Source organism: Bos taurus, chromosome 13 (assembly GCF_002263795.3).
Source record: "Bos taurus isolate L1 Dominette 01449 registration number 42190680 breed Hereford chromosome 13, ARS-UCD2.0, whole genome shotgun sequence".
Classification (NCBI taxonomy): domain Eukaryota; kingdom Metazoa; phylum Chordata; class Mammalia; order Artiodactyla; family Bovidae; genus Bos; species Bos taurus.
In genome coordinates, this window is record NC_037340.1 from 55,173,974 (window position 1) to 55,189,343 (window position 15,370).

At 57.3% G+C, this 15,370-nt stretch overlaps 2 protein-coding genes across 6 annotated transcripts in view; one reads left to right on the plus strand and one right to left on the minus strand.

The window, feature by feature from the left end:
• Window positions 1-15,370, plus strand: part of TAF4 (TATA-box binding protein associated factor 4) — a 117,317-nt gene that overhangs the window by 76,222 nt on the left and 25,725 nt on the right. The window contains exon 18 of one of the 5 annotated variants that reach the window (XR_009496942.1): window positions 1,294-1,501. The exons of the other annotated variants lie outside the window; for them this stretch is intronic. The gene's annotated coding sequence lies outside the window, so the exon portion shown is untranslated. Of the gene's footprint in view, window positions 1-1,293; window positions 1,502-15,370 lie in introns of those variants that run through there. 5 annotated transcript variants of the gene reach the window in all.
• Window positions 1,330-15,370, minus strand: part of CDH4 (cadherin 4) — a 478,662-nt gene continuing 464,621 nt past the window's right edge. Inside the window, exons 9-16 of the mRNA XM_002692260.6 lie at window positions 13,531-13,716; window positions 9,132-9,385; window positions 8,485-8,627; window positions 7,826-8,059; window positions 6,763-6,996; window positions 6,451-6,590; window positions 5,641-5,805; window positions 1,330-5,075 (exon numbers count right to left, since the gene is read on the minus strand). Coding sequence (XP_002692306.3) covers window positions 4,869-5,075; window positions 5,641-5,805; window positions 6,451-6,590; window positions 6,763-6,996; window positions 7,826-8,059; window positions 8,485-8,627; window positions 9,132-9,385; window positions 13,531-13,716 — 1,563 coding nt within the window. The 3' untranslated portion in view covers window positions 1,330-4,868. The remainder of the gene's footprint in view (window positions 5,076-5,640; window positions 5,806-6,450; window positions 6,591-6,762; window positions 6,997-7,825; window positions 8,060-8,484; window positions 8,628-9,131; window positions 9,386-13,530; window positions 13,717-15,370) is intronic.

The window sequence follows — 15,370 nt, forward strand, 5'->3', positions numbered from 1 at the left end:
GTGCTCACCTGAACTGACTGCTCTCACTGCCCTCCTGGGCCTGTGTCCACATGTAGGTGAGGATAGTGACCTCTCTCTGGCAAAATGACCCAAGGATAGGCCATGGGGTCAGAGAAGGGGCTGCCTGGCTTCCAAGAGACCCCAGGCTGGCCTTTGTGGTTGTTCGAGCCAGGCCTCTGCTTTGGGGACAGCCAGGCCTCTGCCTCCAACCCCATGGCTTGGGATTTCCCAGGCAAGAATACTGGAGTGGGTTGCCATTTCCTCCTCCAAGGTATTTTCCCCACCCAGGGATCAAACCCATGTCTAACCCTAATCTCCTGCTCAGGTCTCTTGCATTGCAGACAGATTCTTTACCTGCTGAGTAAAGAATCTACTGAGCCACTTGGGGAGCTGGGAGGAGTGACTTTAAGCAGAATGACCGCTCCCCAGCCCTGCCCCTGGCCCTTGCCCCAGGGGTCTGATTACAAGGAGTTTGTGCCCCACCCCTCTTTGACTGCCTATCCCAGGCCCACAGCAGTTGTCTAATTGTGAATGTCATTAGAGGCAAGTGTTAATTGTGCCTGTGATTGTCAGCTGCACCTGTGATTAGCTGTGATTTGAGCCCCAGAAAGGCCTGGTGGGGGTGGTTGGGGCTCCCTCTGTGGGTTCTGACTGTATCACTTAGTTCTGGCTGAGCTGGGCACCCCTCAGCCTTTCCGAGCTGCTTCCCTGAGGCTGGCAGAGCCCCAGCGAGTCCAGCAGTGTCCCTGAGGGTCCCCTGTGTGGCTCTCTGACCAGCAAACTGTGAGCCAGTGCAGCTCAGACTCGGGCCAGTAGTCAAGTGCAGGCTGCGCTGTGAGAGCATCTGAGGACTGGACCCACTTGCCTTGGGGTCTCTGGCCGGCATGGGGCTGGGGGTGTAGTTTGTGCTGGAATGAAGAGCCCCTGTGGTGGGGAGAAGGTGGGGGGCGCACAGAGAATCAGAGGGGCAGGAGAATCCTAAACCTGACCCAGGCCTTCCTGCTGTTACGAAGGTATGTCTGCCAAGGCAGGAGGTGGGACGCACCTTGTTTAGCAGTTTGTTAGCTTGGTCTATACCTTCTAGGAACGTTACCATATTTAGATGCGTGGCACTTGGGTCTTGTTTGTCCACACCCCTAGGCCTGACCCGTGGGAGGTGCCTGGTTCTGTTGAGGGTTGTGCTCGGAGCCCAGAATGGAGCCCGAGACACAGTGGGTGCTGAGATGTTTGCCGAGCGAGCAAGTCCCACTCCTGACACCAAAGCCCCTGTGTTCATCCATCTGCTGTTCATAGGGACACTCGAAGAAAAACAAACCAGGGTGAGCCGACTGCGTAAAAGGGGGGCTTTATTTACTCCCCTGCAGCAGCGTCCGCTCCCGCACACGACGACCCTGCGGAGCCGCTGCTCAGTGTGGAACCAAGACCGCCTGGCACTAAAAACACATTGAAAACATCAACGCTCTTCCCTTTTTTTCCTTTTTTTTTTTTTTTTGGTACAAAATGATACAAACAACAATACAAAATAGTTGTGCTGTTGACAATTACAAAAAAAGTTGGAACATTTGTCTAACTGCGCGATGCTCAGTTGCAGTGAGAATACATCATACTCCAGTATCTTTCCCCAGAACAACCACAGTCATGCGGGCTGCTACACATGTTGTCCATTGTCAAAAAGAAACATGCAAAAAAAAAAAAAAAAAGATCAGAATGGGAAAAGGAGAGAGAAAGGAAAAGCGAGACGCGTTCCAATTATACACAGAGGTGGTCCCCCCACGGATCCCGGCATTGCGGGGCCTGTCGTATATACACCACGTGGCCGGGGGCTGTCTCACAGGGCGCTCTTCGTGGGGGAGACTGTGTTTGCTTTTTTGGTGTTCCTTTCAGCCGTGACAAAACCCAAGACTCTCCTCCCTGACATTTCCCCTCAGAGAGAACAGAGTTGTCTTGAAGACCCGGGTGGGTCAGTGGTGCTCACAGTAGGGAAGCCTGATGGCTGGCTGGTACCCTGACCCTCTGGCGGTGGAAGGCCTGGCACCTGGGTGTTCTGAGAACACGAGAAGGGGAAGGCCGGCTGGGCCATGGGGAAGGGCTGCCAAGGCCCGATAGGCTTGGGGCTCCGGGTTGGGGATGCCTGCTGCCTGAGACTGGAGTGTCCTTGTAGGTGAGTCCTGGTCACAAGAACAAAAATCTCTGTGGGCACAGGACTTGCCTGAGCACCTCGCTCGCGCCGAGTCCAGGCCTCCTCTGGCTGCACCCCCTGGTCTGGACCTGTCACATCTATAAGCTACGTGAGAAACGTTTGACACTGACTGTGTAGCTAATGCTAACCGTTGGTTGGGACAGAGTTCCCAGATGCTTCTGGGAGAGGGTAGGGGTCTCCAGAGGCTGTCTGGGGTGGCAGTGAGGAGGGGCTGCTCTCTGGCTGCCTGGGAGCAGGGATGGGGCCTGTGTAACATAGACAGATTGTGGGGTGGGGGCCTGGCAGTGATGAGAGGAGGGGGAGAGGAGCTGCAGGGAGGCTGGGGGGCTGGTGTTCAGGACAACGAGCTGTGGGCTGGGCCTGGCACCCCATCCCTGGGGTGAGCCCAGGACCCTGGGGACCCAAAGAGGCTTCAGGAGTCCAGTGGGGAGAGTCCACAGCTGTCTGGGTCCCCCACCCCATATTCATACTTAGAACTTTGACTGCAAAAACAAACGCGAGATTCCAGCTCACATCTCACCAACCCTGAGGACACTAGCAGTCCTCAAATGGCCATGCCTCTAGGTGCTGGGACAGTCCTCATTGGCTATCTGAACCCGAGCGATTTGCATAGCAGGAAGGGGGTATCCCCCACCTCGGCAGGCTACCCACCTAGGTCTATGAGAAGGGCTATCTGCCTGGGGGCATCAGCACATGACCCAAGCGGTCGCTGCCTCTGTCTACCTGTCCCTTCGTCCCTCCTTGGGCCATTGTGGACGGGGTCAGGATGGACCTGCCTCCCTCAGACCACAAGCTGAGTCGCCTCCCCAGCTCAGCTCAGCCCTGGGAGAGGGGATGGAGTTAGCGAGGAGTTTGGGGAAGACCCTGACGTCCAGCGGGGACACACCCACGCGGATCACACACACACACACACACGTACACTCAAGTTCATCTTCGAGGCTGAAGCTGTTTAGAAAAGAGGATGACCATGGCATTGGGGGCAAGCCATGGGTGGGGGTGTGGATCAAAGACCCTCTCCATGGAGAACATGGGGAGTATGTGCACCCCTGTCCCAGGTCCTCTGGAGGCCTGACCCCAGGAGCAGACCCAGGGTGGGGCTCCAGGGCAGGCCTGATGCCAAGTCCTGCTGGGGAGCTGAGAGCAGGTGAGGATTCCCCTGGAGGGGCCTCTCCAGCCAGCCCAGATGCCTTCACACCAGACAGGCTATCCCTGGGTGATGCTTGGGGGAGAAGCTGCCCCAGGGCATTTTCTCACCCGTTCCCCTCTAGCTGTCCACTCCCCGCAACCCCGGCAAACACAGCAGGGGCTCCGGTGGGTCCTTGGGACGCGGTGCCTCTTGCTGTCCTGTGGAACTGAGCCTGGAGTCTGGCTTGAGAGTCACACTGCCCGTCAAGAGGGCACGTCCAGGTGTGAGAGCTTGAGCAGCTAACTGGCCCAGCAGCTGCTGGGGGCTGATACCGGTCCAAAGGAAAGGAGACTGTTCCCGGCGGGCGTGGCCCAGACATGTGTGGGATGGACCGCACGGACGACGAGACTGTCCCGGCATTGGGGCAGACTTCTGCCATCCTCGTCAGCTCCCGGGCTCCAGAGACCGGTCCAGAGGGGCAGAACTGGGGCAGACCCCAGAGTCTCCCGCTGGCTGTGCTGGTTTCTGGACCCCAAGTGAGCATCAGCTCTCCCTGTGGTCGGTGCAGCCCTGCCAGTGGCCAGAGACATCCAGAGCCTTCGGGGGCTGGACTGGTGAGTGAGTGGGGGCCTTTGACTTGGGGTCTCTTTGAAGTCTTATTGAAAGGGTGGAGGGCTCATGCCAGGGGTTGGTGGGATGCTGGCTGGTTTTGGTTGTGGGTTCTTGGGACACCGTACTCTCTTGGACCAAAGATAGTGGGGACCTGGGTGTCTTTCAGGGTCACAGTTGGCCCTGGGGGAGGCCTAATGATTGACTGGGGGGCCCTGGGCAGCCATGGGGGACATCAGGGACGGCCCCAGCTGTTTCCAGCTTCTGGGAGTCAGGGCAAAAGTCAGAGTGCACAGTGGGTCTTGGGTCCATGGGCCTGGCCCACACCCAGGGGACTTGCTGCTGCAGAAGCTGAAGGTAGGTCTTTGAGCTGACCTGGGGACCCCATGGGGTAGGAGACCCTGACTGTGGACAGCAAAGCATGAGGACTCAGAGGGGCTGATGGGGTCTGGACCCGTTGTTCTTCTTTGTCAATTATCAAGCGAGTCACCCATTTGTTTTCTTGATAAAAGATCAAAAAAAAGAAAAAAGGACACATTCTTTCCAATTCCTTAATTGGTGCCTTCAGAGCTGGGACTAGCCAGGCCTGGGGGTGCTCAGGACCGGGTGGGGGGTCTGTCTGCTTGCTTTTAGTCGCTCCTGAGTTTGAGGGAATCTGATACATGTACCAAAAGGCACTTTCATTTTTTTTTTTAAAACAGTGCTTCTGTCCTAAGAAATTCAAGTTAAGACAGAGTGCCTCTTGCTCTCCTCAGTGCTGAGTCAGCCGCGGGTCAAGTGTTCATGCCAGACAGCTGGGGCGGGGGCAGGGCGGGGACCCCCACCACTAAGTGACATGGCCTTGGGGGTCGGGAAGGCCCGTTGCCTCCTCCAGTCCTGCTCCTCCCGTCCGTCCGTCCGTCCATCCATCCTTGCGTCCGGCAGGGAGGCCCGTTAATCCTCCTCGCCGCCTCCATACATGTCCGCCAGCTTCTTGAACCTGGGCCCCCAGTCGTTCAGGTAGTCATAGTCCTGGTCTCCGGAGCTGGAGGAGTCCAGGGAGCTGACGGAGCCCGCTGTGGAGCCGCTGCCCTCGTAGTCAAACACCAGCAGCGAGTCGTACGGGGGCGCCGTGGGGTCATTGTCGGCTGCGCGCAGTCCCTGGGGCCACAGAAACGGGGTTAGAGTGCGGGCGGGGGGCTGGAGATGTGGGGTGGGGCCCCGCATGCAGTCTCCCGCATGTCCGTGAAAGGTGTCTCAGAGCTCAGAGTAGAGCACAGTTTGCAGACTGGCCTGGCGGGGGAGGCGGCCACACACTGGCTTCGCCGTCCCCCTCTTTCCCACAAAGGAAGATGCGGCAGAGGTGGGGTGCACCCTTGATGCCTGTGGACTTGTCAGGTGGGCACCTTGGGGTCAGTATCAAGACGGGGGGATGAGCAAAGGCAGGGACCCTGTTGGCTGGAACTTCAGATCCCAGATGTCAGGAGGGGGACTCAAGTGTGTGGTCAGGTGGCCGCTCTGGATGAATGCCCACCTCCTAGGCCATTCCCAGTGGGGATGCTGAGGGGAGGGGCTTGACCTGCTCCCCCGCCACACCCCCCAGGCAGGGCTCAGTGAACCCAGGTTTGAATCTGCCTCCTCATGCCAATCCCTCTCACCGAAAAGTGAGCTTTTCTGGTCCGTGTGAGCATGTGTGCCCACCCTGCCCCCCCACCGGACCACCCACCTCGTTGATGAAGTCGCCGATGTCTCCCGGGTGGGGCACCAGGGGCCTTACTGGGTACTGGGGTTCGGCGCCCACGGGCCTCTCGTCCACCCGCCGCACCCCAGGGGCCTTGCTCAGCACATGCTCCATGGCCTCTGGCTGCTGTAGCTGGCTGAGGTCGTAGTCCTGGGGGGGTGGTGGAGTCAGCGAGGGGGTCCAGGTGGGGGTGGGGGACAGCAGGCAGAGACACCAGGGAGGTCCATGGGGTGCATCCTTGTCCGGTTCTATCACCTGGTCTGTCCTTTCTGAAAGGCTTGCCTTGCCTCTGTCCATCAGATCCTGTCTGTCCTCAAGGCACACGTGGGGCTTGTGCCCCCAGCCCTCCCCAACCCAGGTCCACCCCTCACCTGCTCTGTACCACGTCCCTGACCTGGGACCAGTGTTACCCCACTTCACAAGGATCCCTGAGCTTTCATGGGGTAAAGTGAAAGTCGCTCAGTCTGACTCTTTGTGATCCCCATGGACTATACTGTCCATGGAATTATCCAGGACAGAATGCTGCAGTGGGTAGCCTTTTCCTTCTCCAGGGAATCTTCCCAACCCAGGGATCGAACCGAGGTCTCCCACATTGCAGGTGGATTCTTGACCAGCTGAGCCTGGTAAGACTCACCCCAAATCCCCAGTGAGGCCCACCCAGCAGCTCCCAGGTCCCCCTCAACGAGCCCTGGCATGCTGAGGGAGGTGCGGGTGGGGGCACAGGGCTGAGGAGAGGAGGTCCCAGGGCCCCCATGGGTGTGCTTGGCGGGGCCGGGAGGGTCCGCACAGCCTCACCTGGTCCTCCTCGCCGCCCCCTTCCTCGTCGTACTTGAGGATGTTGTCCCGCACATCGTCCTCGGGGTCAATGAGCAGCTGCTTGGTATGCCGCTCCTTCTCCCGCCGCTTCATCCACATGACGAAGAGCAGGACCATGGCTGTGGGATGGGCTGCTGTGAGCAGGTTGTGTGTGTGTGGAAGGCAGGCACGTGTGGCCACTAGAGCCTGTGTCCATTACCACGCCTCTAGTCTGGATCCGGCTTGTGGCAGACTCTGGTGGGTAGGGTGCCGCCCGCCCCACCTCCCCCGGGACCCGCCGGCCGCACTCACTGAGCAGCATGACGATGCAGATAAGGATGGCCACGATGGCACCCGTGCCCAGCCCGGCCGCTGCCACTGCGCCCACGGTGGTGCAGTCGCCGTTGTCGTCGCATGGGCACACCTTGACTTTGATGATGGACGTGTGGGACAGCGGCGGGTTCCCCGAGTCTGTGACCGTGATGGGGACGTCGTACACCCCGGCCTCCAGGTGCAGGACGCGCAGGCTGAGCTGGGCGTAGTCACCTGGGTGGGGGCAGGGTGCGCTCTGCTCAGTGGGCAGCCAGCCCTGCCTCCTGAGCGAGACGAACGCAGGCAAATAGGCACAGGCTCGGCCTGTCTGGCTAAGACACACGTAGATACACACATCTCTCATCATGTAAGGTTAAGAGGCTTGGCAATTCAGGAACAGAGCAATTGCAACATGTGGGATGAAGGAATTATTTCCTTAATATGGAAAGGGTTCTACCAAGTCAATTAGGAAAAAAAAACCTATTCCAAAGAAAAACAGTGAAGGACATTGACCAGATAATTCACAGAAGCAAAAAATGGCAAATAGATGAAAAAATGTCCACTGGTAGTTATAAAATGCAAGTGGAAACAGTGATTTTGGCTAAGAAATTGGAAAAATGATTTTAAAACAATAATGCTGTGTTGGCAAGGGTTTGGGGAACAAGTAAATGCTATCAGAACTCCAGAACTTGGAAGCCCTGTCCACCAAGACCATGGCTAGGAAAGTGCCTCAGGGAACATGGTGGTGTTGGGGTCCCCATTGTTTGATGACTGGCTCAGGGAGTGGTCTCAGTCACGTGTGGTTACAGTGGTAGAATGGTCACGTGGAGCTCTTTAAAGGACAAGGTTGGGGCGTGCTTTGGGGCCTCCTTGGTGGCTGAGCCCTGGAGTCGGCAGGGCCCCTGCCCTGCAGGAGAGGGCTGCGTGGCCCCTGTGAGACTGACTCCTGACTCCATTGCTCCTGCTTCCCGGGTGACAGGCCCGGGTGGGGCTGCCCTCTGGACTCGGTCTGACTTTCCCGGCAGCCGGGCAGCCAGTGGGCAGGTGCCCATGGTGGGCTCACCATTAAGGCGGGTGACAGTCCAGTTGTTGCGCACGCTCGCCGGGACAAAGGGCAGCTCGAAGACATAGGGCCCGATGTTGGGGTCCACGTCAGCATCAGCCGCTGTGATGTTGATGGCATTGAGGCTGGGCTTCTCACAGACCTGTGCCTCCTTGGGCAGCAGCTCGGGGGCGTTGTCGTTGATGTCGATAAGATAGATCTGGAGGGTCCCAGTACCACTGGCCGGGGGAATCCCTGTGGGTCGGACATGGGCAGTCACGCGGTCACTCCTGGGCTCCACGAGCACAGGCCTGCCCAGGACACACCCCATGGCCCCATACACTGACTCTGCTGTGTGATATACACAGCGACTCAGTTGTAGACCACATATGAGTGGCACACGCCTGCAGCCGTGTGGTCATCCTGGAGCTCCCAAGCCTAGCCCCTGCCTCAGTGTAGGCCCACGGTGTGGGTGGACTGGTGCTGGCTGGCCAGAGCTCTTCCCTCTGTCCTCTGCTGACCGTCGTCCTGCCTTTTGGTGGCATCTCCAACCTGACAGTAACAATCGTGTTTTTTGGCTGAGGTGGGCTTCAAATGGATGAGGGAGGGGCTCCGGGGCACCAGTGGCCAAGGGGACCCAGCTCACAGTCCCCCCACCCAGCACATCCCCCTGGGCGCACCGTTGTCAGCTGCCAGGAAGGTGGCCTCATAGACGTTGTTCTTGATGTAGAGAGACTCGCGGTCAAGCACGGCCGCTGTGCTGATCTGGCCATTGGTGGCGTTAATGTGTAGCCAGTTCGCCGGGTCTGAAAGCTTTGAGTATCTGCAGGGAGGAGGAGGGGTGAGGTGAGGGGCTGGGGGAGCCCCTCCTGCCTGCCCACTTGCTCCCTGAGCTCACTGGGGCCTCCCACTTGGGCCGGTGACAGCAGTGTCTGGAAGTCCCTGAGGAGGATGGGCTACTTAACCTCACAAGAACCCTGGGAGGCAGATTCTCCTATCAGCCCCCTTTATAGAGGGGAGACGGGGGAGCAGAGAGGGCTGGTGACTTGCAAAGTCACAAAGCTCGGGAATTAGAGGTGAGGTCTGGATCCAGTCTAACGCCAGATGTGGATGAATGTCCTTCAAGCTTTTCCCACCATCTTGTGGGAAGGCAGTCTGGTGGCTGGTGATCCAGCTGTCCCCGGACTGGGCCTCCCTGCCTAGGGGCGCCCCTAAGCACCCACCCAGGACTTTCCAGGTTTCAGGTTTCACTGGGCACTTTAGGACTCTTCTCTGTGAAGCACGGGGCACCCCCTTCCCAGGGCCTGAGAGTGCTCTGTGGGCCCACCTCACAGCCTGCTGCATGAACCGGTCGGGGTCCACTGCTGAGAATGTGGTGAGCACAGTGCCAGTGGGCACACCCTCCTCCAGGCGGATCAGCTTGTGGTTGGAGGGGAAATAGGGGGCCTCGTTGATGTCCATGACGGAGATGGTCACCCCCGCCGTGGACTGGAAGGACATCTGGATCCCGCTGGCCAGGGGCGCCTGGTTGGACACCATCACGGTCAGCATGAATGCTCTGTTCAGCTCGTAGTCGACTGCCTGGAATGAGAGGCACCAAGTGGGGCAGCCAGCTTAGTGCCCACGGGGCTGCTTGGTCTGCACCTGCTAGCTCTGGGCCCCAGAGGCCGGTCCCCAGGAATGCCGTCCCCCAGCTTCTGTGTCTGGCTTCCTGCGGGGTTAGGGCAGTGAGAGGAGAGAGAGAGTGGGGTTGAAGGACCTCACACCTCACCTTCCACCCCCATGTCTGGAGTGGCAGCAGCTGGGCTCCCTGGGGCCACAGTTCCCCCAGGTTCCCCCCAACCAGGCCTCCAGCTCTCATCCTGCATTGGGAGTATGGAGTCCCCACCCTGTTCCTGATGCCCTGGGGGGTTGTTGTCTGTCCAGGCTGCTCACGTGCTATGGTGGCTGCAGGGGTGGCCCCCAAGGATGTGTGCACCTGGAACCTGTGAATGTGCCCTTTGGGCACATAGGGTCTTTGCAGGTGTGATGAAGGTGACGGTCTTGAGAGGTGTTGCCCTGGATTGAGGTGGCCCCCAGTCCAACCATGGGTGCCTGGGAGTCAGGGGAGGGAGACTTGAGACGCAGGGAGGGGCCAGGTGAAGGCGCAGAGGCAGAGGTGGGGTGGTACGGATCCAGCCAAGGACAGTGCCAGGAACTGGACGTGGCCGGGGGAGCCCTCCCAGAGCTGCGAGAGGACGTCCTTCAGTTGCTGTCACCGCTGGGTCAGGGATGAGTTACAGGACACCAGCCCTGAGGGCTTGCGGGCCCTTCACTTCTGTGTGGGCCCTGCATGAGCATTCTTTCCAGTTCACACTCGTGTTGGGGCGTCAGGACCCTGACTGATAAGCGCTGGTGTGGTCTGCAGGGTGTGGCTGGCCTGCGGGGTCATCTTCACGTGTTGAGGAGGACGAAAGCTGCACAGAACTACCTGGGGCCCCAAGACGTGTAATTATTTGTGGCAGAGCTCGCAGCAGTCTCACTGGACAAGCAGCACGTCACACCGAGACTGCACTTGAATAATTCTGCTTGGATGCATGTGAAGTAGCACGTGCCCAAGAACATTCACCACAGCATCATCTACATCGTTCATGGAGGATGCAGACTGTTCATGGAGGATGCCGCGGTTTCCACGGCACTGGTGGGTGGACGAGCCGTGTCGACACAGTGGGGACATCTGCAGCTGTAAGAACCAGGGCGACGCACACGGAAGTGCGAGACCTCCAGGATGGATTGGTGAGCCGAAAAGTCAACATCCTTCGTTTGCTGCCTCTTGTGTAAAAGGGGGAGAGGAGTGTGGATTTGTGTATGCACCTGCCTGTATTTGTAGAAAGAAATGCTGAAAAGAGGGGAAACAACCTCTTAAAAATGGTCACCCCTGAGCAGAGGGGAGGACCTGGTAGAGGGGAGTCTGGGGGCATGAGTTTGCTGCATGTTTTGCCATAGCTTTGATTTTTGGAGCCACATAAAGTCTTGTTGTTGTTGTTCAGTGGCTAGGTCGTGTCCGACTCTTTGCAACCCCTTGGACTGCAGCATGCCAGGTTCCTCTGTCCTCCACTGTCTCCTGGAGTTTGCTCAGATTCATGTCCATTGAGTCGTGATGCTCAATGGTAATACAACTCCCAAGAAAATAATGATTTCTAGTGACTAGGACAGTATTAAGATCGTGAGTCCTTCATGGGATTTATTCTGAGGACAACAGTTATTGCAGAAAAGTCTTAAATTCATTTGGTCTTCCTGGTGTTGGCAGTGATGTTTGGTTTGTTATTTTTAAGCTTTTTATGTACAGTCGGTTCTCTATATCCATGGGTTCCACATCTGTGGACTCAACCAATCACCAACTAGAAATATTTGAAAAAAATTCCAGAAATTTCCAAAAGGCAGACCCTGAATTTGCCACACACAGGCATCTATTTACACAGCATTGGCATTGTATCAGGTATCTATCATAAGTTAAAATATATGTGAGTGTGTGCAGGTTGTGTGCAAATACTGTGTCATTTTATATGAAAGACTTGAGCATCTGTGGATTTTGGTGTCTCCCTGAGCTGGAGGTGCTGGGACCAGTCACCCCATGGACACGGAGGGGCAACTGCGTGTTGTAGGTTCAAGTAAACTAGCAATTAACATTGTTTGGAGCCAACGAAGAGTTTCAGTGTAAGAGAATACATTAAGTATAAAAAGCAACAAAGTTAAGTAAAACCATCCCACGTTCAGTTTGGATGAAGTGTTCATGTGATGAATGGGTGAAAGATTGAAGATGGTCAGGAAGCACGTGCTCTGAAATGAGGGACCAGATGTGCCGTGAGGAAGCCATTGACAGAGCTGGCACCACGGACCCCGAGTCTGTGACAGGTTGGCAGTCGGGGGGGGATGTTCTAGGTGTTGAGAAATTCAAGAGATGGTGCAGCCGAACACAGCGCTGGGACCCTTTTGGGATCCAGACTCGAAAAACGGCACAGCAAAGAGACGGTTTTAGGAAAATGGAGAGAAGTTAGGTGTGGTCACATCCTGAAGACTGCAGAGGTGTGGTTGGCCATGCCAGGGGCCGTAGCGGTACATAGTTAGGAGAGCAGAGGAGGGGATCCTGAGGTCTGGAAGCATGGATAGAGCAACACTAGTAACCAGGGAACTGCAGTGCCAGGCGCAGGCACTCCTGTCTTTCTCACGGCTAAGTGCCCTTGGAAACGTCTGTGATGAGCACTTCGACACATCCCTGCTTAGAGGGGAACTGATGGCCTCGTGGGGCTGGTGGTCCTGTGAGACCAGTGGGTGCTGGAGGCGGGCCCCTGCTTGCCCAGCTGAGGTGCCCCTGCCCTGTCTGGGCTCCCAAAGCAGCTCAGCCTTGGTTTTTGTGAGCGTTTAGTCATAATGCCTGGTACATCAAACCCATACCTTTTCAGCCTCTGTTACTAAACAAGCTATGGAGTGAGTATAGGAAGGAGTTTAAGAAGTAATCTAACTGGGTGGGCATGGAAAGGGGGCTGAGGGTGCCTGCCCATGGGAGGGCCTAGAGGCGGCAGCAGAGATCGGGGTTCTGGGGCCGACATCTTCATCTTCCCACTGTCCCCTCACCACCCCCCATGACCTTGAGGGGACCCTTATCCTCTGCAGGTGTGGTCTTATCTGCCAGTAGAAGGGGTGTCTCCCAGACCCCCCCAGAGCCCCCAGTGAGGCACCCCATCCTTCCATGGCACTTACCTCTTCAGGGCTGAGGCCCCCCTGCCCCCACAAGAACTGTGCAGCTGCCAGGTCTCCGGCCCCTCCCCCAGGGCCCCCCTGAGTAAAATGGGGGCCACTCCACTCGAATACACTGTCTCATAGCATTACAGGGGTCTCGTCTGTGAACAAGTCACTGGAGGAAGTGCTCTTTCTCCTGTGTGTGTCAGGTCGTGTCCCTGGAGGACGTGGGATAATGCTGCGTTTGTGTTAAAACTGTGTCACCCTGTGAACGAAGATGCTGTCCAGAGGATGGTCATGGCTAGTAAAGTCCATAGGAGGGAAAGGAAAGCGTGTTTGTAATGGGGAATCAATAATCAGTTGTAATGGGGAAATCAATAGGTGATTTGCTCCAACCCTTCAATCAGAGCCTGACACACTCAGCTGGTCTCTATTTGGCCGCTTCCCCCCGACATGGCCACGACCCCTTGCTCAAAGCCCAGGGGCTGGTCTATGCCCCAAGGGGGAGTAGCCCAGTGTGGGTGCAGGCTCTTGGGGTGGGGGCACTAGAGCCTGTGGGGAACCTGGGAGCCGCACTGCACCCATGGTCAGGAGGCTCCAGGGGAAGCCTTGCTCTGGGAGCTGCAGGGGGAGGAGGGGCTGGAGGGACTGCGACCCTTGAGCTGGCCTGCTCCATGGTGTTCCCTCCTCCCTGACCCTCCTCCGGGCACCTGGGTCACAGCTTGCTCATTGCCGCGGACAAGGCTTGTTGCCTCCTGAGGGGAAGCAGGAGGGGCCGATTCTCAGCTTTCGAGCTTCTAGAGCTTTGGGCTGGGTGTGGGGAGAAGATGGGAGAGTTCTCTCTTGGTGGGGCGGGGGATGGCAGGTCAGGCTGGCAGCATCCTGGGGGTCATGTGACCAGTCCTTGTGAGGCTGCCTTTGACCCTGGCTTTTGGGGGTGCAGGCACTGAACCTGGATATCGTTTCCGTTACGTCTGTCTTGGGGCGGGAAGTGAGGGAGCACCCACCTTAACCACGGTGACCATGCCCTCGTTGGTGGTGGGGTCCGTGCGGACGCTGAAGTGGCCCGAGGGGTCCCCACTGATGATGCGGTAGACGGCATTCCAGTTCGGGGAGTGCGGCTGATCTCGGTCCATCACTGTGAGATTCGCTACCACCATCTCCACCCGGTTTTCTGGGACTTCCCCTGCGTACTGTAAGGTGTCAGAAAAGACAGTGTAAGGAACTCACATGGAGGCCTGGAGAGGCCGGAGAGACCTCTGCCCACCCAGGGGGCTGCCCTATGCCTCCAGCTGCTTCCACATGGTGATCCCCAGGGGTCGGCCCGTCCCACGTCTCCGCTGACCCAGGGGTGTCCAGAGAGGTCCAGGCTTGTCTGCATACTGAGCCCTGCCTGTGACACCCCCACGCCAGGCTGCTCCCCTAAGTCCCCCTCACGCTGCCCTGCTCCGTGCAGCTGGGGACCAGTGCCCGTACTTGGGGCTTACAAGAGAGTAAAATGTGCTTGTGAGATGGGAAATGAACAGGAGAGGGCAGCAGCTGCAAAGGGCTTCCTGAACTGAATTGCCTCTGGGTCCCTGGGGCCTGTGGTCAGCAGCTGCGGCTGGGCAGGTGACCAGACACGGAGCCTTGGCCCTTTTTCCTGTCGCAGCTCGGTGAGGGCTTCTAGCCATCCCCGTCAGCGAGTGTGGTTCACATAGCAGCAGTGGTTGTGGGCAGGCAAAGTGCGTGTGAGTGTGCGTGGATGTTGGTGCTGTTGCTGAGGTGCTGATAGAAAGCTGAGTGCCTCTCACCAGTGAGAATCACTGCTGTGCAGACATGGCCCAGCTCAAAAGAGCCGTGAGCTGGGTTTACGCTCTGCGTCAGTCTTGAAATTCTTCCTAATTTGTGAATGAGGGCCCTGCATTCTTACTTTACACTGGACCTGCAAGTCACGTGACTGTCCTTTGACCGCGCAGTGTGCTTTTGAGCCACAAAAGCTGGGCACAAACCTGGACAAATAGCCCTGGCTTCCTTGTGTTCACAGCAGCGCAGCCCTAACCGTGGTTACTGGCTTCTGGGTGAAATTTATTGGAAAAGGGTATTTTAATTCATTCAGGTTTAATAAAGGTTCACAAAGAAGAGCCTTAAGCTGGTAAGTCTGATTTAGGATTTTCTTGTCAGACTTCCCCTAGCCATCATGAGTTTTTAATTTAATTTCTGGGGTTTTCAGGCACAGGGAAAGCCTCCCCCATGCCCCATGGGATACTAAGGCAGATATTTAGGTAAGGAAGGATTTAAGGAGCATTGGAATGGGATTTCTTGCCTTGCTGATTGGTAATCCAGAACTCACATCTACCCACCCCAGGGTCAGGTGGATTTCCTGTTCATGCCTGGGCCTTCCAGTACAATCCCAGCTCCTCTCAAGGGAGGGTCACGGTAGCAGAAGAGTTGGGGAGAACAGGGAAGCCTAGTGACTCCTCATCTGGGCCAAGCAGATGGGGATGACAGAGCCTGCCCCCCGCTCCCTGGGGGACGCCAAGCCCCTGAGATGTTTCTCTGTGCCCCCTATTCAAGCCACGACTGGTCCTATCTCGGCTCAGGTCTGAGGACCTGCCCACTCCTGCCACCTTCTCCCAGAGCCTGGGAGCCTGGTATGGCCGAGGGTGTGAACTGCGAGGGGCTGCCCCAACCTGGCCCCTGCCTGGGGATCTGTCCTGGCAGCCCTGTCCAGCCAGGATGTGGTCGAGCCCTGCCTGCCTTGGGGCCTGAGGGGCTGAGTTGGCTTCTGTTGGGAAGTGACATTCCAATAATTTTAATATATATTTTTTCAGTTTCTTTGTTATTTGCAGTTGGGGTTTCCAGTCT